This window comes from Diabrotica undecimpunctata, chromosome 3 (genome assembly GCF_040954645.1).
Source record: "Diabrotica undecimpunctata isolate CICGRU chromosome 3, icDiaUnde3, whole genome shotgun sequence".
NCBI classification, from domain to species: Eukaryota; Metazoa; Arthropoda; class Insecta; order Coleoptera; family Chrysomelidae; genus Diabrotica; species Diabrotica undecimpunctata.
This window is the reverse complement of record NC_092805.1, coordinates 32170390-32192912: the sequence shown is the minus strand read 5'-3', so window position 1 is coordinate 32192912 and position 22523 is coordinate 32170390. Positions and strand designations below refer to the sequence as shown.

The 22523-nt window shown below is 32.8% G+C and overlaps 1 protein-coding gene across 2 annotated transcripts; it reads right to left on the bottom strand.

The window, feature by feature from the left end:
• Positions 1-1638: 1638 nt before the first annotated feature.
• On the bottom strand, positions 1639-21000 carry Pp4-19C (protein phosphatase 19C). Of its 2 annotated transcripts, none has more exons than XM_072525641.1 (6): positions 20875-21000; positions 20339-20488; positions 18562-18714; positions 12432-12732; positions 6316-6505; positions 1639-2469 (listed from the first exon to the last, which is right to left on the bottom strand). In XM_072525641.1, the coding sequence occupies exons 2-6, from the start codon at positions 20486-20488 to the stop codon at positions 2340-2342; spliced, it is 924 nt and encodes a 307-aa protein (XP_072381742.1). In that variant the 5' UTR covers positions 20875-21000; the 3' UTR covers positions 1639-2339. The 2 variants fall into 2 exon arrangements, with proteins under 2 accessions (XP_072381742.1, XP_072381741.1); XM_072525640.1 differs by lacking the exon at positions 20875-21000 and adding an exon at positions 20689-20852.
• Positions 21001-22523: the final 1523 nt, after the last annotated feature.

Here is a 22523-nt window from a genome sequence, read left to right as displayed (position 1 = left end):
AACACTTATTGGCGAGCACTATTCTTCTTTTGATTTCTTCACTAAATATTCTTCACGTAAATACTTTCATTTTAATTTCATGAATGTTTTTATTCGCCACATCTCAACATTTTCCATTTCAGAATATTTATCATCAAACTGTAATCTACGTTAAAAGCCAATTTGTCAGTAAAAAAAGTAACAAAAAAAAACAAAAGAAAATATAAGACATAAAAAAATGAATTCAGCAATACTGTGACCTCAAAATATCTTGTTATACATTATTTTGTAATAAAATTTTATAAAAGTTTGTCTTAGATTTGATTGTTATGATTTACAGGACAATTATTTGTTACCTGTATGTACCTTTGCTAAGTTGTGAATTAATTATTCAATAAATAATATTACTTTGGTATATTCCTATTATTCTAATTACCCCATAACCGCACGCTTGCTTTATTGTGTAGACCCAAGACTTTTCACCACAGGGGGTGGGTGTCTTGGTTGTAAGTAGGTATAAAGCTCAACTCCGGTACAAGATGACGTTTAGAATATTCTTCGTGAATGGATTTTGTTTTCGTAAAGAAAGATATTTTTGAAATAGATTCCACTGAATTTAACCGTTAGGATTTTCGAGGATAAGCCTTAAGGGGGTATGTTGACGCCGCAGTTAAAATGAGTAGCATTGAAATAAACTAACGTTTAACAATCCTTTGAGTAGATGGCAGCACGTACATCATATTCTGTTTTAATTTTCTCGAAATTCTCTGAACAGCGACGTTGTTGCCAGTGATGCAAAGTACTGGAACTTACAAACGGTACAGTTCGCTCTCAATCGGCAGTCTTTTCAATGTAAGTTGATTTTAGTTATTACAATGAACTCCGATAAGTGCTGGGTGGATTGAGTAGCTCAGTAAATGCCGGTGCCGATCCCAAGCTCGGCGTCCCACCGTCAAATAATCACTATCACCTTGAACAGAAGGCAGACTGAAGTAAACATCAACGAAGGAAGATTTGCAAGAACTGTTACAAAAAAAATAGTGAACCGGGCACGGCCGTCAGTATGCTATGAACAAAACTAAAAAGGTAGACACCTTTTGCAAAAACCTGTGACAAGGAACCTTTTCTGTGTGTAGGTTGTTTTAATGAATTACATAAAACTTTTTATTGGTTGTTTTACATTATTTGATTTTTCTGTTGTTAAAAACATGGTTGTATCAATAAATATTATCCCAAAGTTATAAATAACGTTTTTAAATTAAAAGGGACCACATTTGTCATATTCCATAAATCGCACAAATTCTTTATATAGCACATAGCTTGTAGACCCTGTTGGTCCATTCCCATGGTTATTTAATACTAAAAAACACCAACGGCTCGGTAGATATCGTAATAAATGTTGGTCCCATAGGGCCAACATGGCGTGTTAATGCAAAACTTGCGTTGGTCCCATTGGACCAATGTGGTCTATTGAAGCAGCATCAACGATGGTCCCATCGGACCAACATGGCAGGGAACGTGTTAAGTTGCTGTGCATAAGTAGAAGATTTGTTTTGAAATAGCGATGATAAGTTTACCTAAGAAGTATATAAATTTTAACATTGTGACATACCACCTTAAGTGTTTTATTCATGTATCTATGCAAAATAAAAAACAAAATTCTGATATACCAGTTTTATTAAAAATTTAAAAATTACTAATATCAAAAACGCTGACAAAAGTGATATCTACAAAACAAAATTTAATCACTGACCAATTTTAAAGAATGATGGTGGACCGATGTAACTTAGATCTACAATCCAATAGACGCATTTCCAGATTTTTACAATTTTTCAATAATATAAACTAATAGCTAAAATAAAACTTTATTAACGTTCCGGCTGCCATATTAGAAGCCGTTGCCAAAAAAAAAATAATTTAAAATTGACAAAATAGTTGCCAACTGTTTATAAACAATTACCAACTGTCAAACCCTATTCTCAACTGCCAAAAGACAATTTTTAACTGTCAAAATACGACTTTTGTTCGTAAATTCCAAACGTTAAATAAAGTCTATTTACCGAATTTTTTGGCAATTTTCTAATAATAAACAGCTTCAAATTCAAAACAGATTCCTAAAATTATGTATTAAAAGAATCTGATAATAATTAAAACACTGTCTAATCTCTTTACATCGAGCCACAAAAATAACAACTTAAACACGATTTTCTTTTACTGCGTTTTTTCATCCATATGAAAAATAAACTTAAAACTAAAAGATACAAATACACTAACTTAGTTTACGAAATATATAACATTCATGTAGATGGTAAATCGAAAATAAACAACAATGAATGGACCTTAAAAGAGTAATACTAGTTTTACAAAAAGTAATCTGCTTGGGGTTTCTTTGAAGGTATTCCCCTGGTTTCCTGTGGGGCTGCTTCGAAAATTGTGAAATCTCTTTGTAGGTGTTCGTTCAGTTCTAAAATGGCGGCCACGTTACCACATCTAAAAAATAACAGATATAAATACACTTGCGAGCAAAAAAATCGACTCAAAAGTAAATTAACATAAAAAATCGAAATTATCGATATGCAAGTATAAAAATTTTCTAAGACGTCCCTGGGCCAAGTATTAAATATTCCCCAATTTTGTTTACATTGTGAGGTAAAAGAAAAAAAATTCCGAAATACGGTTTTATTGATTTGTACATGTTATTTTTACAATTTGAAAAGTAGTTTAATTCAAGGTCGTTTTGTGATATGTTTAACGAGAATTTTGGGTTATTCCGGTTGCGAGAACAGGTTAGATTTGAACAAGAGGACGCAAAACTGGCCCCGGCCGATATCGAGGGTCGAGTGAATTCGAGGCAGGTTGAAATATTTGGTCAAAGGGAACGGTCGTTATGTAGTTTTGCGAAAAACCAGCAAATTTGTCGAAGAATAAGTGATGTACACCCAAAGTAATGTGTCAACTCTGATAGGGGCAATCACTGATTTCTTTGTTTGTAAGCCGTCTCTCATATGAGATATTTGTAATACGGCGAGTACAACAGATTTGAAAGATAACATGTTTCATTGTTGAGTTTTTAAGAAGGCCAGTCCGAAGTCTGTATCCAGTGCCGTCCATTTCAACCTCACTTTATTTGTCCGTGGTCGTCGTTCCAGACCATAGAAGTAGTCCTTTTCGTGTGGCAGAGAGTTTAACCCCAGTTCTACCCCAGAAATTTTAGTAGGTCCAGTTTCCGACCCCAGAAATCATCTAAAGAACTTTAGTGCAATCCAGGTAACTTTTTTGTTTGAACTCTTGAAGTAAAAATAAACAGTTTAAAATAATAATTGCTTTCATAACAATATTGTAAATCTTATGACTAGCTAGTTTTATAATTTTTGACACCTGTTTGTTGTATTTTTAAAAAAAGGCTAACCTCTTTATGAATATGTAGTTTCATTTTAAAGATATTTCTTTATTTGTAATAAATTATTTCTGCCACATGTTTATAGTCCAGTAACTATTTTTGTAATTGTTGTAGCAACTCCCACTTGTAAAACAAAGTTTGTAAACGGATGACATGTAAGTTTTCTTTGTTATTTTTGGCATAAATCTTTGTAACTATTAATATAGTATTTTTTGTGCCATCTATATTTTTGTAACTGTTTGTAGGGAGACAACAATAAATGTTTAATTTATTTCTCTAACAAATTTGATTATTATTTATTTTAGAAAGGTCTCCTAACCTCTTTTTGTGTTTCTTATTTTAGGAAGAGCCTTTTTTCCTTTATCCAGCAAGACTAGGATCCCTCGAAGCGGAGTCCATTTCAAATAGCTAGAGGTCTTTCTTGTTGTTTTTTGTTAACCCTTTGGTCTAGGAGATTCATGAAGTATCCATTTGTTTCATTTTTTTTTAGTTGCCCCAATCCGACCCCTTGCCATTCACTTATCCACGACCCAGCTCTCCAAATAAGCCCTGAGTGCCGTTCGCACAGTATCGTTTATTTTGATTGCCCTATCTCCACCCCCAGTAGTTTCTGTCCCCAGTTTTCGAACCCCTTATAATTATACCCTTGCAAGTTACAATGTTGGCGACCATCAGGGCAATCTGTATTTTCTAGATCTGCTTCCCAGTTGCATCCCAACACATTGCCAATTTGCATAAAACAAGTATTTTTTGGAAGCTCCATGATAGATAATATTTTTTGGGTTAGTTGTTTTAATTCAAAATAACACAACACAAAATTACTAAGCATAAAATCCAATTTATCGAGCGAGTCGATTTTTTCCGAGCAAGTGTATATACCACAGACATAGTCAATTCGCACCACTTAATTCTAATGTAATCTAAAAAATATCACACAAGTGTTATATTTTACACCACATACGTATCATATTTAACAAATTTTGAAAATTACTAAGATCATTAAACAATATGTTTCAAGAACTTACATGTGTAGTGTTATTATAAATAATATAACAGGCTATAAGAAGTATTCACTTCTTTCAGCACTCCTCAAGTGCCATGCTCTTTTTTTCTTATAAATTCATGCAGGTATGCAAATGATAGTGTGGTGTAAGAAGCCTTAAATGTGTTAATGACTCCCTGATCTATTGGTTGAAGTAAGATGGTTGTATTAGCTGGCAAAAATTCAACATTCACACGTTAGTCAAAACTAGTAGAAGGATGACGTGGTGGGTTGTGGATGATTAGTATCACTCTAGTTCGACTTTTTTTTTGGCTTAGACTTATCGTCATACAGTCAGACACAAAAGGACTAAGACAGTCATCATTATAATTATTTACCTAAATGCCCTATCAAAATAAAAGATTACATCGATATTAGGAGAACAGGGACACACTCTTCTCGCCTAGGGACCTATCAAGGCATTTATTTATATATGACACAACAACACTAGCTCTAGTTCGACTTCAATTACGGAATGATGACCAAACTAGTCCTCAAAAAGAGTAGCTGTCTTCCAATCACAGGCAAACCTGTACAAGGGTACTACTAAACACCAATTTAGGAAATAAAAGTAAAAAATAAATACAGAGATTAACAAGCAACGTTCATTAATTGGACTTGCAACTGAAAGCCAATCTTAAAGACCTCAGGGAAAACATGATAATTGACGTTTTCACTATTCACACCAACAGGTGTTAACTTTTGTTTTGGTATAATTTTTTTTATGTAAAATGGGATTTAAACACCATTTCTGGTATCATGTGTAATGTGGATCACGCGAGTTTGATTGTTTTTCAAATAAAAACTCTGAAAACATAATAATATGTACTACTGTGTAATATTGTGAATTTCTTTTTTAATATAACTAATCCAATATCGTCTACTGATTCAATTTCCTTGAAAATAATACCAACATGGCATATTTATTCTTCCTTATTCATAGTAAACAAATCTGTAATTGTACATATTGTTTTAATAATATAATAGTAAGGCTTCTTACGTGTCTTAGCGTGATTCTGTTTATTCCCAGTGCATCTTCATTGTGAATAGACTGTAAGGGTCTAATTAATGTTCTGATGGTCATTTTAGTTCTTTTGTCTAATAATTTCGATGTCATCAATCTTTTATTAGCATAGTATGTATGATTCGCACTGGAAATATGTTCATTAATTTCGCTATGGAATTCTTTTGACTGATTTCTGTGCCCAGATATGTGAAGGCATCCACACGTTAGATGGTATAGTTGCCTATTGCGATATTATTTTTATTGCCAGGTGTTCTTTTGACAGTCATGTACTTGGTTTTTGTTTCACTATTAAGCCCTTTTTTTCGTGCCTCAGGATTAATTTCCTTAAACACTTTCATTAGTCGTTTCTTGTATATGCATTAAGTTGTTCTGATTTGGATTAGGAGATAAGAAAGATATAGCAATTAGAAGAATACCTGGACTTACGCCACCCCGACTTACACGAACCCAGTGTTATGCGATTATTTCGTCGATTCATCTTTTAAACATCACACAATCTCTCGATTATCGATTATATCTACGCTACGATATCTATTTATATCAAGAAATATTTGGAAGACTACTAATGTCATCCAAACGAAGTAAAACTGATTCTCCTGTATCAAATAAGACAAGAAAAATGTTATCTTTGGAATGTAGACTTTGACATAATTAAAAATTTTGATACAAAAATGAAAATTTGTGAATTAACCATGAAGTTTGATTTGTCGGAATCGACGTTCAGTACAATTATAAAGGGAAAATAAGTCACGGTGTATTATCGCCGGTATTTATAGCTCAGAATAATCAAGAGAATTAAAAAATAAATCTAATCTAGCAAACTTTTAATCATTGTACAGACTTTCTTAGCTCTCTTAACTTTCTTACCTGTAACAATAATTCGGAGCTGACCAAACAGTTAAAACAGTCTCATTAAAATGCCATTTGTATCCTTCCATTACTAACTGATGGGCACGACATATCATATCTATATCATTGGCAGCATTGAATTGGGCTACTACATCAGATCCAAATAAATAGCCTGCTCCTCTTGGAGACACTCCCCATCCTTGGGTATCTATAAAACAGAATATTACTGTTAAAAAGAAAATTATGTAATCTTATCTAATAAATTAATACTATCCGTTGCAAGATAATTCGGATGGAATTCCCCAGATTAAAAGACTGGGCCGATATCAAGCACAAAATGACTACTCCCTTAATGCTGTAACGAATAGTCACCCTTAGTTTTCGTTGCATTAGGTTCAATTTTAAATTCTATCTAAAGTTTAAAGGTACTTTACTAAATGATACAAAGTAGGTGTAGCCAGGTACGTATTTCAACTTTGAGTTGTTAACGATTGGTAAATAAAATTTTAAGCATAATTTTGTGTACCTATTTAAATTTAATCAGGTAATTGCACTTGTACTTGGAAAATTCAGAATTACAAATTTCTAGGTACGTAAAGCCAGTGTTTAAGAGATTAGAAAATTTCTTGGAATTTACTTAAATCTTGGAATCTTTAGGATTTACTTAAAATCAAATTATTACTAAATGGGGTGAGAAGAAAGTTTATTTGAAAAGAATTTCATTTTACTTTTGTCGTTCATTTAGAACAGAAGTCAGTGTAATTACTATAAATATGAGTGATATAGAAATGATTAGAGACGATGTCCTATATATTCCTGCCACTATTTCAGGAAGTGAAGACGAGTCTGAACCTGAAAAACGCTCTGGTTATATTCATCTCGCACACGATGCAAAACAAATTGTGCTTAACGTTTACAACGGTAAGTACTCTTTAGTTAACCCTCCTAATACCGGGTGAATTTTAAAACGACCAGTACCCAGTAGTTTGGTTCACTTTTAAGCGCAATGATTCTATGTATCTCATTAATCTTACCATGTTTTTAACTCTTTATTGTCTGTATACTTTGTTTAGTACCAATTCAACAAATTAAAAATCAAAGACAGAAGACAGTCACATTCAGAAACTCAACAAATAAACAGGTAATTTTAGCAGTTATCAGATATCAGACGTACTTAGGGCTAATTGCATTTTACAAATTCTTAGAGAGACAATCCCAACTAGAAAGTGATGCTTCGAAGAATCTAGACAAAAATTTGCTAATAGGGGAATTATAAAAGTTCCCACTGTGTAATAGCAAGAATGGAATTTCAAAGATAAAGAATATACATTACAATCAACTGCTAGTATGTAAAGAATGCGACTGCACATCATGGCAAGTAATTAGTACAGTCATTAGTAACCATTTTCCAAAACTTTCGTCTAAACTAATAAAATCAGATTTTTAGAACGTGAAAACACTCGATACCACGTGGGGCGAATTCTCGCCCCACATACATTTCCGCGAAATCCGACGAGAATATTTAATTTTCTGTTCGCGGTATTTTGGGTTTTACTACTTCTTTGTGCTCTTAATACATCAACTACCAATGTCCTAAACCGTCAAAGCGATTGATTAAACCTAATTACAGATATTAATAAAAACGTTAGACCTGGGACGAGAATTCGCCCCACCTGGTATTAGGAAGGTTAATCATATTTACCGATTAATTAATTCATAAAAAACACAGAATTCCAAGCAGAATTCCTTAAAAAGTAAAATTATATATTTTTTCTTAGGTCTTCTTTCGACGATGGTTAAATCAGAAGCGATCAAAAAGACAGTTTTTTTGACACAAGTGCCACGATCCACTGTGTACGAACTTATAAAAGACGGTCCAGTGTTGCGAAAAAAAAAGAAAGAATTCTGGTGCTCATCGAGTATTACCGAATTTTCATTTATCAGCTATACGGGAAACAATATATCATATGTATTCAGTGAATAACTTACCAACTTTAAATAAACTTTTGAGTGAATTAAGAAACAAACAAATAATCCCCGAGTGTCATAAAACTACTTTCTGGAGATTTTTAAAATCTAATGATTTTATGTTTAAAACAGGGAATAAACGACAGGCAATTATGGAATCCAGCCGTTTAATAAAGTGGAGGTTCGATTATTTGGAGATTCTAAAGTCTTTTAGGAGTGAAGCGAAGAACTTGTATAATTTGGATGAAACTTGGTTTGACACCAACGATATAGTTAAAAGATGTTGGACCGATGGTAGTAAAAATCGCGACACGCTTGTCGCTTAGATTATCATCAATATATGGACAGTACTTTGTTTAAAAAGTGGTTTGAGCAGCAATTACTACTTAAATTAAAAAGAAATAGCGTTATTATTTTGGATAATGCTCCGTATCATTGTATAAGAGTAAAATTTCAAACACTAATTCAACAAATGGTCGGAGTCTACATTTATCCCACTTCCAAAAAAAAACCTAATACATCATCATGTAAAGACTTTAGACTATTAGTCTCATGAGTCACTCTCTCAAGCTACTTCTTAGGATAATTCTTAATAGAATCAAGCAGAAATGTGAAGACACAATGGGAAATAAACAATTCGGTTTCAGAGAAGGATTGGGAACAAGGGAAGCTTTGTTCTCAATGCTAACACTACTTCAACGATCATGGGAAGTACAAAAACCAATTTACGTCTGTTTTATAGATTTTGAGAACGCGTTTGATATGGTTCAACATGGTAGGCTGTTCGAATATCTAGAAATGATTGGAATAGATGATAAAGATCTGAGACTTTTAGAACATCTATATTGGAATCCAAGAAGCTTCTATTCTGGTAGACGGCAAAGAAACGGACAAAATTTGTATTCAAAGAGGCGTTAGATAGGGTTGTGTGTTGTCCCCAACTTTGTTTAATGTTTACTCAGAAACAATTTTTAACGAAGCCTTGGAAGGGCAATGTGGAGTTCGAATCGGGGGAGAAACTATTAACAACATCAGATATGCAGATGACACCGCGATCATGGCTGAAAGTATCGAAGATCTTCAATTCCTTATAGATCGAGTCACTAGAGAATGCTCTAATAACGGACTAAGCATAAATACAACAAAGACAAAGTTACTTGTGGTTAGTAAACAAGACCTCGGCGCTATACAACTAATTGTCAATAATGAACCGATAACAAAAGTTAACCATTTTAAATACCTAGGATGTTGGATAAACGAAACACTAAATCCGGATGAAGAAATTAAAACTCGTATATAAATTGCAAGAGGAGCATTTATGAAACTTAGATCTATTCTGAGCAATTCTCAGCTAAAATGTTATGCATATCCTGTATTACTGTATGGATGTGAAACCTGGATTATGAAGGTTAATATGAACAAATTAGAAGCCTTCGAGATGTGGTTATATCGTAGAATGCTCAGAATATCATGGGTTCAACACATTTCAAACAGAGAAGTCTTGAACAGAGTAGGTCAAGGTGAAGGCGACTTAATAAAGATGATAAAAAAGAGAAAACTCGAATATCTGGGGCATCTAATGAGAGGAAGCAGATACAGGATAATGCAGTTGATACTCAACGGAAAGATCGACGGAAAAAGAGGAATTATTAGGAAAAAATACTCATGGCTCCGAAACCTTCCTCAATGGACTGGCTTATCAGCAGATGAATTATTACATGCCACGCAAGATCGAGAACGATATCGGCAAATCGTCATGGAAACTACCTACGCCTAAAACTTGGGCACGGTACTCAAAGAAGAAGAATTCAAACAAAGCTGAAATTCAAGAATTTTTATTAAAACATGAAATATATTTTATGGAATATTACACAAAAAAAAAACAACTTATAGGACTATTAAAATTAGTTAAATGTGAAAAAAATTATGTTATCGACTGAGAATTATGGCCATAAAGTATTAGAATTGCCTCCTTACTATTGTTTACTGAATCCAATAGAATTGTTGTGGTCTCAATTAAAAAGTAATGTGAAGAAAAATAATAATTCTCCTAAATCATTTTCGACTGTTGTAGATTTAATTAAGACCGAATGTAATAATATTACAGCAGATAATTGGAAAAAATGTGTAGAGCATGTCAAAAAACTAGAAGAAAAATACTTACAGTTCCAAAACATTATAAATAGAGTAGTTATAGATTTAAACGATAGCGTTTATAGTGATACCGATTTAAATGTAGACGATAGTTAAGTTTAAAATTTTTTTTTTGTATTTTTTCACTATGATAAATATTTTAATATAAAAGTATTCTTCTTCTTAACGTGCCCTATGAAGTCCCCTTGACGTTGGCGATTAACATGGCGAAACTGTCTCTGTCTTGAGCTATTCTAAAGAGTTGCTCAGCTTTCCTCATTCCTGTCCAATCTCTGATATTCTTCAACCAAGAGGCCTGCTTTCTACCAATTCCACTGCGTCCTTCGATTTTACCCATCATAATAAGTTGAAGAGTATTATATTGGTCTCCCCTTACTACGTGTCCAAAATAGGCCATCTTTCTATATTTGATGTTATCAAGCAGCTCGCGAGCAGCATTTGGTCTTTCAAGGACTGCCACATTTGTCAGCATAGCCGTCCATGGAATTTTTAGTATACGTCTGTGCAGCCACATTTCAAAGGCCTCCAGACGATTAATGGTGGATATTTTTAATGTCCATGCTTCGACACCGTATAAGAGGACTGACCAAATGTAGCATTTAACCATGCGCTTTCGAAGTTGAAGTTGCAAGTTATCATTACAGAAGAATGACTTCATTTTTAAAAATGTCGTGCGGGCTATCTCGATTCTACGTTTTATCTCTTGATCTGGATCTAGTTGTTCAGTAATATGGCAACCAAGATAATTAAAACTGGACACTCTTTGAATTATTTGAATTATAAAAGTATTACTTATATGTAGTTTTCTTTTACTTTGTGGGATTGCCGTAATTTTGATAAAATGTATCAGTATATAAGTCCGACCCTGTATACAACTATACCTAATAGATTAAATCCGAAATATCTTGCAACGAACAATACACTGGAACAACCAACTGTGATTAATTTCATAGATAGTGTATCTGCTAAACTTAGAAAGATGTGCCCTTAAGCCTAGTTCGCACTATATTGGTATTTTAGTCCAGTAGCGAGTAATTTAGTAACTAAAATACACACTTCTGTCCAAAAATCGTTCGTACTTGTTCGGGTACAGTTCACAAGTACGTTTTGCAAGATGGACATCCTATAATGCAAAATAGACTAAATAAACTTAATAAGCTAATAATAAAGGCTATATTAGAAAGGATGGATGAGAAAATTTGTGTGATTAACAAAAAGATTCAATCCATAGAAGAGATAAACTAGGAGCTACCAACTGTCTTCTGAAGGAATTAGCATCGGTAGATCTCAAAGAATACTTCGATAGATTTAGAATGTCTAAAAGTTGTGAAAGACACCCTTTATTCATGTTCTAAATATTTGGAAACGAATTCTAAAATTTTTCCCTCGCACCAGCAAAACATTTTTGCAGTAACTAACTCGACTGGTTCGGACTTGTTTAGCTGATGTATCAGTGAGCTCGGACGCGTGATGGGAGGTTCTAGTAGCTCTAAAAATATAGAATAAAATGGATCAACTCGACTAAATTACTAATCTACTCGACTAAAATATGAGCATAGTGCGAAGTAGACATTAGAAACAATCATTCAGAATATTAACAAAATTTTGGACCTACTGTGTGACAGTTTAGATTGAAAAATTAATGCCTCTGTAAAATTGGTACCTACTTATTAACCAATTTCAAATTTCGAGAACTTACTACAATCTTTTTCAGCAGTCGAAAAAAAGAATTTTTATTGGCGATTTTTTTATTAAAAAAATTAATTTTCGATTCGATTTAGAGTGCCTCCAAAATAGCTACAACTAACTTTTAAAAAAACAACACGAGAGTTGCATTTTCGGCCAGACATAATAAATAAAAGCTTTAAAGAGTTGAAATTAAAGTTATACCTGCTAGATGAAAAAACATTCAGTCTGTTCAGTCAATCAATTTAAAACAGTAAGTAAAAAACACGGTGAAACTAAAATGTGACACAAGATATTTAAAAATTTAGAAATCCTTCAATTCTTACCTTCTGGATCACTCCACAATAAGTCACACATAGGCCCATCATGTGGAACCTCCTGTTTTCTATCAATTACTCTAATTTGGTCTAAGGTTTGAATGGAAGGTGAAAGTCCTCCATGAACACAAAATATTTTACCGTCGATGATGGCAGACAATGATAGGTAGTCGAAAATTTCAGTGCAGTATCTCCAAACTGTGATGGAACCATATTTCCGCAGGCATTCATCATAAAATCCATATACTTGGGTGATTTGGCGAGACTCGTGATTTCCTCGAATAAGTGTTATACGATCTGGATATCTAACCTATAAATAAAATAGACATTGGATAACATTTTATTAAAACATTTCATTTGAGATATAACAAAGTGTTTGAAACTATTCAACTATAGTCTCCAATGTTGTATTGTAGTGTTCCAACGTTGGTCTTTTTGTCTAGCAGTGTGGCCCGCGAAGCTCCATTTAAGTTTGGCAATTTTTGTTGCTACGTCCTCGACTTTTGCTTTGGATCTTACCCAGTCGTTCCTCTTTTTATCTGACAGTCTTATACCTAACATTGCTCTTTCCATTGTTCTTTCTGTTGTGGCTAGTTTATTCATGTTTGCCTTGGTTAGGGTCCAGGTTTGACATCCATATGTCATGATAGGAAGGATGCATTGGTTGAACACTTTGCTTCTCAAGTATTGGGGTATTTTACGGTTCTTAAGTATTCAACTAAGTTTTCCAAATCCTGCTCATGCTAGTCTTGCTCTTCTAGTAATTTCCGCACTTTGGGTCTCTTTGTCAAGTCTCAGGATTTGGCCTAGGTAGATATATTCCTGGATTTGTTCTATCTCACTGCCATTTATAGTTATACATCTGAGGTCATCTGTGTTTGTCTCTAGTTTAGAAATTATAATTTGCCCTTGGCTTTGTGGACTTCACCTGATGAAGATGGTTTACTAACGCACTGCCCTATGGATCAAAAACAAGTTAACCCTATATGTAATTCCTATGTATTCTTAGATTGATTATTTTGTAACCATTTCTCGGCCAGTAAAATAATTCTGGAATTTCATAACTCAATTAGAAAAGACTTATAGTATTCCCAACAATTTGTTCTAAGACAATATATAAATTCTTAGACATTTGGTGCTGTGATATTGGATTTGGAGTAGCTAACTTTTTTGCATCTCATTTTTCTTTTGTTTACACTAAACCCTTGATCTTAAGTTACATGCAAAGAGTAAACAACTGTATTAATTTGAATAAGGATATAACCGCTCTTCAGAATTGGTAAATAGCTAATGGAATGAGTTTGAATATAGGTAAATGTTACTTGCCTCAAACATTCAGCTTGATTGAGCTTCAAACACAAGGATAAAAACTACTAATTCATCAGCAGCAGATTAGTTCTAAATTAACTTAAGGGGGTTACTGAAAGAAGAAAATTATGCCTTCTCCAAAACGTTTACAATGCAGAAAAAATTGACTCAACTGGAAAGCTTTGCCATGATAAACTCTTGCGGCATGTCGTGAATAAGCAACACCTGTTCTTAAAACAAGCAAGGATCATATCACCGCCTTAGGTTGTGCTAATACGACTGGCACCAATGATTGCCCATGCTTGCCATTGGTAAAAGCACAGAATCACATTAGTTTACACACATTAATATGTCTGTGACACCTATTGTTTAAACTTCACAAAAGAGTGATTGGATGGATAGTACAATTTTCATGGAATGGTTTATAGAAAACTTTTATATCCTCTGTTAAAGCCCATCAATTAAAAAATGAAAAAAGAGAGAAAACATTATTGCTTCTTGATAACCCCCAGCTTCTCAATGTTGGAATGAAAAGGGCCTGTCCTTAAAAAACTATGTGACCTAGCCGCTCGTAAACTGGTAGACTTGCTTCGGCAGACGAGAATTGAAGATTTTTTTAAGCATTAATTTTTAAGTAATTAATATGTACTTAAAAAATCATAAATTTTTGTCAATATTGTACCTAAAATATGTTTTGTTACAAAGACTGCACTTTTTTGTTTAATTCCTATTTGTTATTAAAGATATAAATATATATGTAGATATGTAAATATGACTTTCATTCACACGTGGGTAAATATATATATAGCTATATCAATACAGTTTGATTACCTGAAGAAACTGATTTTCTGAATACACATGTCCACCGATTAGTTCGGATAAATGACACTCTACTGTATTTGATGTTACATATCACAGCGCTTACTATGGCTTTTATAGTCCAGTGGCACATTTCTCCCGACTTGCTAATAGATTCAGTGATGAGGGTGCAGGTTTTACTGGAATATCTTTGCCTGTTTTTAAGCATTTCAACTAGATTTAAATGATTTTTAGATTTCATATTATTTTGTTTTCAATCTATTCATTTTTATGATATAGTTACTTGTATGTTGTAGCTGTTTATTGTTTTGATTATTGTTCAACATGGTTCGTTTAGGATTCTTTATATTTATATTTGAAATTGAATTGAAAAACAGGGTTCTGCTGTTGATAAATAAATAAATACTTAAATCTTGTTTCTCTGGTAATACAGTCCTGTTTATTCTGTTATACATTATTTATATTATTTTCTCTTCTAGCATTAATAGTTTTAACTCTTTACTATTCTTCTTGATTCCATTCTGTTAATGTTATCTCTCCATCCATACATTTATACTGTGACTGACCCCAATATCGAAGAAATCTCAGTCATTAAATCGAATGAAAAACAATAAAGCAGCTGGTGATGACCAAATTGTTATTGAAGCAGTTAAAGCAGGAGGAAAGACAGTATTGAAAGCATTGACACAATTATATAACTTATGACTTTCAAAAGAGGTTACACCATCTCAGTGGAATAAAGCTGTTATAGTAGTCATGCACAAAAAGGGAGATATAACAGAGCTAAAGAACTATAGATCTATTAGCTTGTTATCTCACATTTATAAGATGTTTTTAAAGATAATAACTAATAGGTTGACATCAAAACTAGACTTCTATCAACCTTGCGAGCAAGCAGGATTTAGAGCTGGATACGGAACAGATGATCATTTGCAAACCATTAAGTCATTGATTGAAAAAACCATTGAATATAATAGATCTCTGATACTTGTCTTTGTCGACTTTGAAAAAGCATTTGATACGGTCAATCAAAGTGAAATGCTCCAAGCTCTAACACAATGTAGAATAGATCACCGATATATATCCCTCACCAGATACATATATCAGCATGCTACAGCCTGTGTAAGACTTAATGAAGATACTGGGACCTTTCGTAATGAAAGAGGCGTTCGGCAAGGAGACAACATGTCTCCTAAATTATTTACAACTTTGCTAGAATACGCTTGTAAAACAATAGATTGGAACGAAAAGGCATCAATGTAGATGGAAAATTTTAACCTTAAATTTGCAGATGATATTGTTCTTATTGCAGACAGCTTTGATCAGGCACAGATAATGCTCCAAGAACTCCATACTGCCACAAAAAGAGTTGGTCTTAAAATAAATTTTTCAAAAACACAATTTATGACAAATTTAGTCCACAACAAAAACATCTCAGTAGAAGACAAAGATATTGAGCCAGTTGACTCCTATAAATACTTGGGTCATGAGATCAGAATAAGTCGAGACAACCAAACAATTGAGCTGAAAAGAAGAATAAACCTCGCTTGGGCTGCATTTGGAAAGATGAAGAATATTTTTAGGTCTAAGATTCCAATGTGTCTGAAAAGAAAAGTATTTAATCAGTGTATTTTGCCAGTGATGACCTAAGGTGCAGAAACCCTAACACTCACAAGAACAACAGTTAGTAAACTACAAGTTGCGGAGAGCGCAATGGAGAGAATAATGTTAGGAATTTCTCTGTGTGATAGAATACCCAATGCTACTATATGCAAAAAATTAGGAGTAGCAGACGTTATTGAAAGGATAACCACACTAAAGTGGAATGATGACAGATAGACAAAAAGAATTTTGGAATGGAGACCCCGAATACAAGTTAACAGAAATGGAGGTCGACCCCCAACGAGATGGACAGATGACATAAAAAGAGTGACTACAAATTGGATTCAGATGGCGCAAAATCGGACTAAGTGGAAAAGCATGCGAGAGGCCTATGTTCAGCAGTGGACGTTAGAGGCTAGTTGATGATGATGATGACCCCAATAGGTGAATCATGTTTCTAATTAAATGTCTCCTATAACATACAAAGAACAAATACTATTGCATTGGCTAAAGAGCTAAAACGATTTTGTACTTGTACATAGTGTGTCCTGTGTGACATATAAACTTACTATTGTTCTGAAGCTATTACAGTATACTCCCTCTATAACCAACACGGTTATTACAAGGTTTCGCTTAAATTAGCGAATTAAATTAAATTAAATTATAAATTATATAATTATAAATAATTAAATTAAATTTCTATGGAACTTATAACCCTCTATTCGCTCTGTGCGTGACTGACGCGACACCTACCGCCTTCATCTGACAGTTTTGGAGTCTACCAATTTTCAGGTTAAACATATGACATTAATGACATATGTTTGACATTATTAAATACAGGCGAAATTGACAATTATTAATAATTAACTTTTTAACTATATTTTTTCAGTTTATGTACAAAATAAATGTAGTATTAAAAACTGGGTTTCTCAAAATTCATCATAATATATCTTTTTAAGCCCAAACGGAAAAGAAAAGTTAAAAATCTAGTACTGGCAAATCAAGTTTTTCACGTGAAAGAGCATATAATTAAAAACAGTAATAGTAAAAGTTATGATATAAAAGCTAAAGTCATCAGGCACTCTGCAGTTAGCTTGAAGCCTTATAAAATATCATTTAAGGTAAATTATTTAAATATTTCCTATTTTAATTGCATAAAAATGATGTTATGTGATATTTACTTTTTCATATTAATCGCACGGATCCATCTTTTTCTTTTCTCTAATTTATATGTAATCTTTGGAAACCTATAAAAACTACACTTGCTATTTTTGCTATTATTAGCACAATTAAATACGCAATATGTATTTGCACACATTTTTGATAAAATTTATGCATATAAAGACTCCAATTGTGTCATATTTCGCCGCTACACACGCTGGCATCGTTTCAAGGTACCCCTACCATGGTCACGCACGGAGCGAATAGTGAGGTAAATTTGCTTATAACGAGAGAAAATAAGATTGAAAAACGTGTTTTTTTACGTTTTGGCCCGACCGTAGCTATAAATAAATACCTTTTTTTAAGTGCCGTCCGCAATAAACTTCTTACAATTGATGATTCTTAGTCGGAAATATATAATTTATGATTCACAAGTGTCATTGTAGGGGGTTGACCATTCGCACCTAATAATATAGGTCCTAATAGACAAGATGTGGAAAGTGTTTTAAAGGTTGTCAGAAACTTTATCCAAAGAAAAAATGCAAATGAAGAAGCATTTGTTTGCTGTTTCACATCTTTAGAAAATATGATAGATAGAATACTGGACAATTTCAAGCAGTTAAAAATGACAGACTTCTTCCAATTGCAGACGCAGTAGTTTATGTTATTCTTGAAAATACGCTTTATACAGATTTACAGAATACAGATTTTTTGTTTTAACGTATATCATTGACAATAAAAGTAAACAACTCTTTTTTGTTTTAATGTATTTCATTGACAATAAAAGTAAACAACTTTTTTTCAAAAAGGCCATTCAAACAATATTAATTAGCATGTTATATTGCTCCGAATGGCTTCACTATAGAAAGTTAATGTTTTAGAAGACTACATATTCATATATGTATGCACAGTATTATTGTTGTTGGATATAACGAGATCCGCTTATAACGAGGTAATTAGTCTGCCATTTCAGTTCTCGTTATAGAGGGAGTCTACTGTATCTTAAAGTTGATTTTATGTAATGTCTCCCAATGAAGTCGTACTAGGAACGCAACATAAAAAATTTGACAATATCATTTTAAAGTTTTCTTCTTTAAAATGTATAATATGTGTCTAAATTGTCAATATAAATGAGCCAGATAAAAGTAAATTATTAATATTTTTTTACCAAGTAACAAAAAAATATTTGTTCGATTGATTAATGGTTTGTATTACCAACACGAAAATAGTAAATTGCACATAAACTTACCTTAAGTGCTAATAGTAACAAAAATGTCTCCACGCTATAGAAACCTCTATCTACAAAATCACCCATAAACAAATAATTGGTTTCAGGTACATCTCCACCCACTTTGAAAAGTTCTTTTAAGTCATAAAACTGGCCATGTATATCTCCACATACCTGAAATAGTTTAAAAATGCAAGTTACAAATATAAAACAGTTTTGAAATACAATTAAAAGTAATTACAAGTAGAATTATGTTTGTTTGTAAATTTCGTATGGCTCCATTTAATATGCAATCTATGCTCTAGGAAGAGAAGTTCTGTATAAACAATAATATAAATCTATATAATACAATTTTTTTCTATATAAACATCTGGATATCAAAAAATTTGTTTGTGTTTGTCATAGAATTTGGCGACAGTTAAACATAAATAGGAGACTCTATTTTGTCTCCAAAAATGGAGACTGTGAATAAATAAATAAATAAATTCCAATCCTAAAATCATCCAATGTTTCCAAAACAAAGTGCTTTGAATAGTAATCAAGACTCTGTAGTTATGTTATATTTTGTTTCAACACTTTTTCTGTAGAAACCGCTATACATTTCTTTTCTCAGTCTCTGCTGATGGCACAATTGGTATTATCTGCAGATTGCATATATTTCAAAAGTTAATGCGGCACAGAAGATGGTTCAAAAATAAAATTCGATAACAATAGTGTTAATTTGTATTTTGAGAACACTTCTGAGGTTAAAATCAAAATGTCAAATATAACATATTTTCAATTGAACATGTTTAGCCCCATGTGCAACAGACTGGTTGTACAGCTTGTTTTTATTATGGACCATGCCTACCAATTTGGCCAATTCATTTAACATAAGGCCCAAGATAGAAAGCTAATTCTTTAATACATTACTAGAAAATCCTTCACCATACTAATGTAAACAAGAAAGATTCAACATGTAATATACCCTTGTTAATCTTAGCATCTATACTAATAATGAGCACAATACTGACACAATACTTGTTGCTAGATACAACATTAGCAGCCAGAATGGAAGTAACACTGAAAATGCTTTGTTAGGTAGTAAACAAAAGCACCTTTCTTTGTATGCTTTGATCTTACATCTGCCATAGGTCAGAGTGCATTTCCATAACAATAATACTCATATACAAGAATGGGCTGTAATTAAAGAAAACAGTTTCTAACAAATGTTTGCCCCAAACAAACAACAGACACATAATCTTGAATTGTAGAAAAAAGTACAGTACTCAAAACAGTGATAGTATTTTAGCAATTAAATTACAACTTGATATGAAGAGTAAAAAATAATTAATCTGAAAAATATGATAGGAATGACAGATAACTGCTGCACAATCTATGATATAAATAGTTGCTAAATGTAGATGACTAAATTTTATGTTGCTATATAATGCAAATATAATACTTTTACTCAAGTAGAAGAAACCAAGCATGATATAACATGGTAGTAAAGGAACAATTAGTACACACAGTAACAACAATCGTACATACAGTCAGTATGAAATAAATGAAAAGTAGTAAGAGCAACAATGAAAAATAGTAAGATAGGAATTTCTACTAAACACTCTAGTTTATACTCAATCAAGTTTGTTATATTAAAAAAGAGGTTGAACTAAAAACTTAGATATACAAACCAGAGTTTCAAATTTGTCTTGTATACTAATTTTTAGACATTATAGAAAAACATGAATAGCTGTTTTGATATATAATGATGTTATTATGCAAGAGAAAGTCATAAACAAACAAGAACTAAACTTACCGTAACTGGTGAATCCACCCTTTGTACATTACTTTCTTCCACCAGTATTTCCCTAGCTTTAGCACACAGGGCTTTGACCTCACTTTCCTTAATAACTTCACACCTTTTCAGTTGTTCTATCTGTCTATCCAAATCGCTAGTATCACCCATCTGAAGACAATAATGCATTTTATTATGAAATAATACAACAAATTGGTCTAAACTATGAAAACTATTGTGTAAGTACAGGTTATGTTGACAAAATATGGTTTAAGAGAGATTAAAGTAACTTTAAACGATTTAAACACACATCTATCAGTATTATATTGATAAATAATACTTAAGATCTAAGATAAAACGAAAAAACTTACTATTTTGTTAAATTTAAAGGCCCAGTACAGTGTTTAATATTTTCGTAAGATCAGTGGGCTACGACATACGGCAAGCAATAATTTTCCGTTTCACTAATACGCGACGCCACCAACGTACGTCGAGTTCCAAGAAGACGCCTTTAAATAAACAAGTTTTCCAGTAAAATTATCAAGTTTTTCACTCACCTGAAAAGCTAATTAACAAAAAACGTACACTAAGATTAATATGTTTTAAACGTTTCAGTGTTTGTATTATAAAAAATAGTTTATAAAAAAAGTGACTCATTGGGATGTCATTATTTTAACTCATTTATTACGCATGCGTTGGGTTACAAGGGCAAGTCGATATCTTTTCATTTCCTCAGTCTAGAGTCTAGAGAGCCTGTTACATTTTCTTTGTAGGTCAAAACGAAAAGGGTGTGAAAAGGATTTTTATTAATAAAAATAAAATAAATTAAAATAATCATGACGTGCGCTTCTGGTGTATAAATGCTTAAATGTAATATAAGAACTAACGCGAATTTATTTTCGTTTGATAATTAATAAATTCTCTTCTTGGAGCATTTTTAAAAAAATTTTATAGTCCTTTCCTACTCAGCTTGGGTATATTTTAACAGCTTTATTGTTGGAAACATACAACACAAAAATTCCTGCCTGTCGTTTTTAATAGAAGAAAAGTAATATATGGAAAAAATCGTTTAACTGGTATAAAATTCCGTTTTTCTCAACGAACACTAGTACAGTTCAAAAAACATATTGCTTCTTCTACCAGGTAAAAAGGCCCACTCTTTAAATACACCAGAAGAGATTTTGGCTTGGAAACTCTTTCTCAGCGACTCCATGATAGACTATATTACTCAATACACAAACCAAGAAATATCTAAACAATCTACTAAATTTAGTGGAACTCCAACTACTACGAGCAAAGTAGAGATTTTGGCATTATTCGGTCTTTTATATATGAGCAGTGGCGAATTTCAATAAAAACAAAAAAATTGGAATATCTCGGACATATTACACGTGGAGAGAAATACACCTTGCTCCAACTGATCATGCAGGGAAAGATCCAAGGAAAGAGAAGCATAGGGAGGCGTAGAATGTCATGGCTGCGCAACCTGAGAGTGGTACGGATGTACATCAAATGAACTTTTCAGAGCAGCCGTCTCAAAAGTTCGAATAGCTATGATGATTGCCGACCTCCGCCGCGGAGATGGCACTTGAAGAAGAAGAAGTGGCGAATACCTATTTTTAGAGCAGCAATGTCTCAAAAACGCTTTGAATATTGTCTTCATTTTGATGACAAAATAACTAGAGACGAAACGAAACGTGATTATAGATTTGCACCTATAAGATTTCTTTGGAATGAATTTATTGAAAATTGTGAAGCTAATTACACTATTAGCTCATATGTGACAACTGATGAACAGTTACTCAGTTTCCGGGTCAGATGTCCTTTTAAAGTTTATATTCCAAATAAACCCTACAAATATGGAATTAAAATCGTTATGTTGTGCGACTCCTAAGACTTTTTATATGTGTTCTGCAATACCATATGTTGGAAAAGAGAGAAGAGATGCATCAGAAGATTTGTCCACCCAATACGTTCTTCGCATATGCAAGAATCTCTATGGCACCAATAGAAATGTTACCAGGGATAATTGGTTTTCATCCCCAGATCTTGCAGAAAAGCTTTTATATTACTTTGTAGTAAAGTTTAAAAAAAAGTTGACAATGGTTGGGAGTTAAGTTGGGACCTTAAGAAAAAACAAATCTAAAAAACCAAAACCAAAAATTCTGTTGCTGTCAACATTTCATACTTATGGTGTACTTGATGA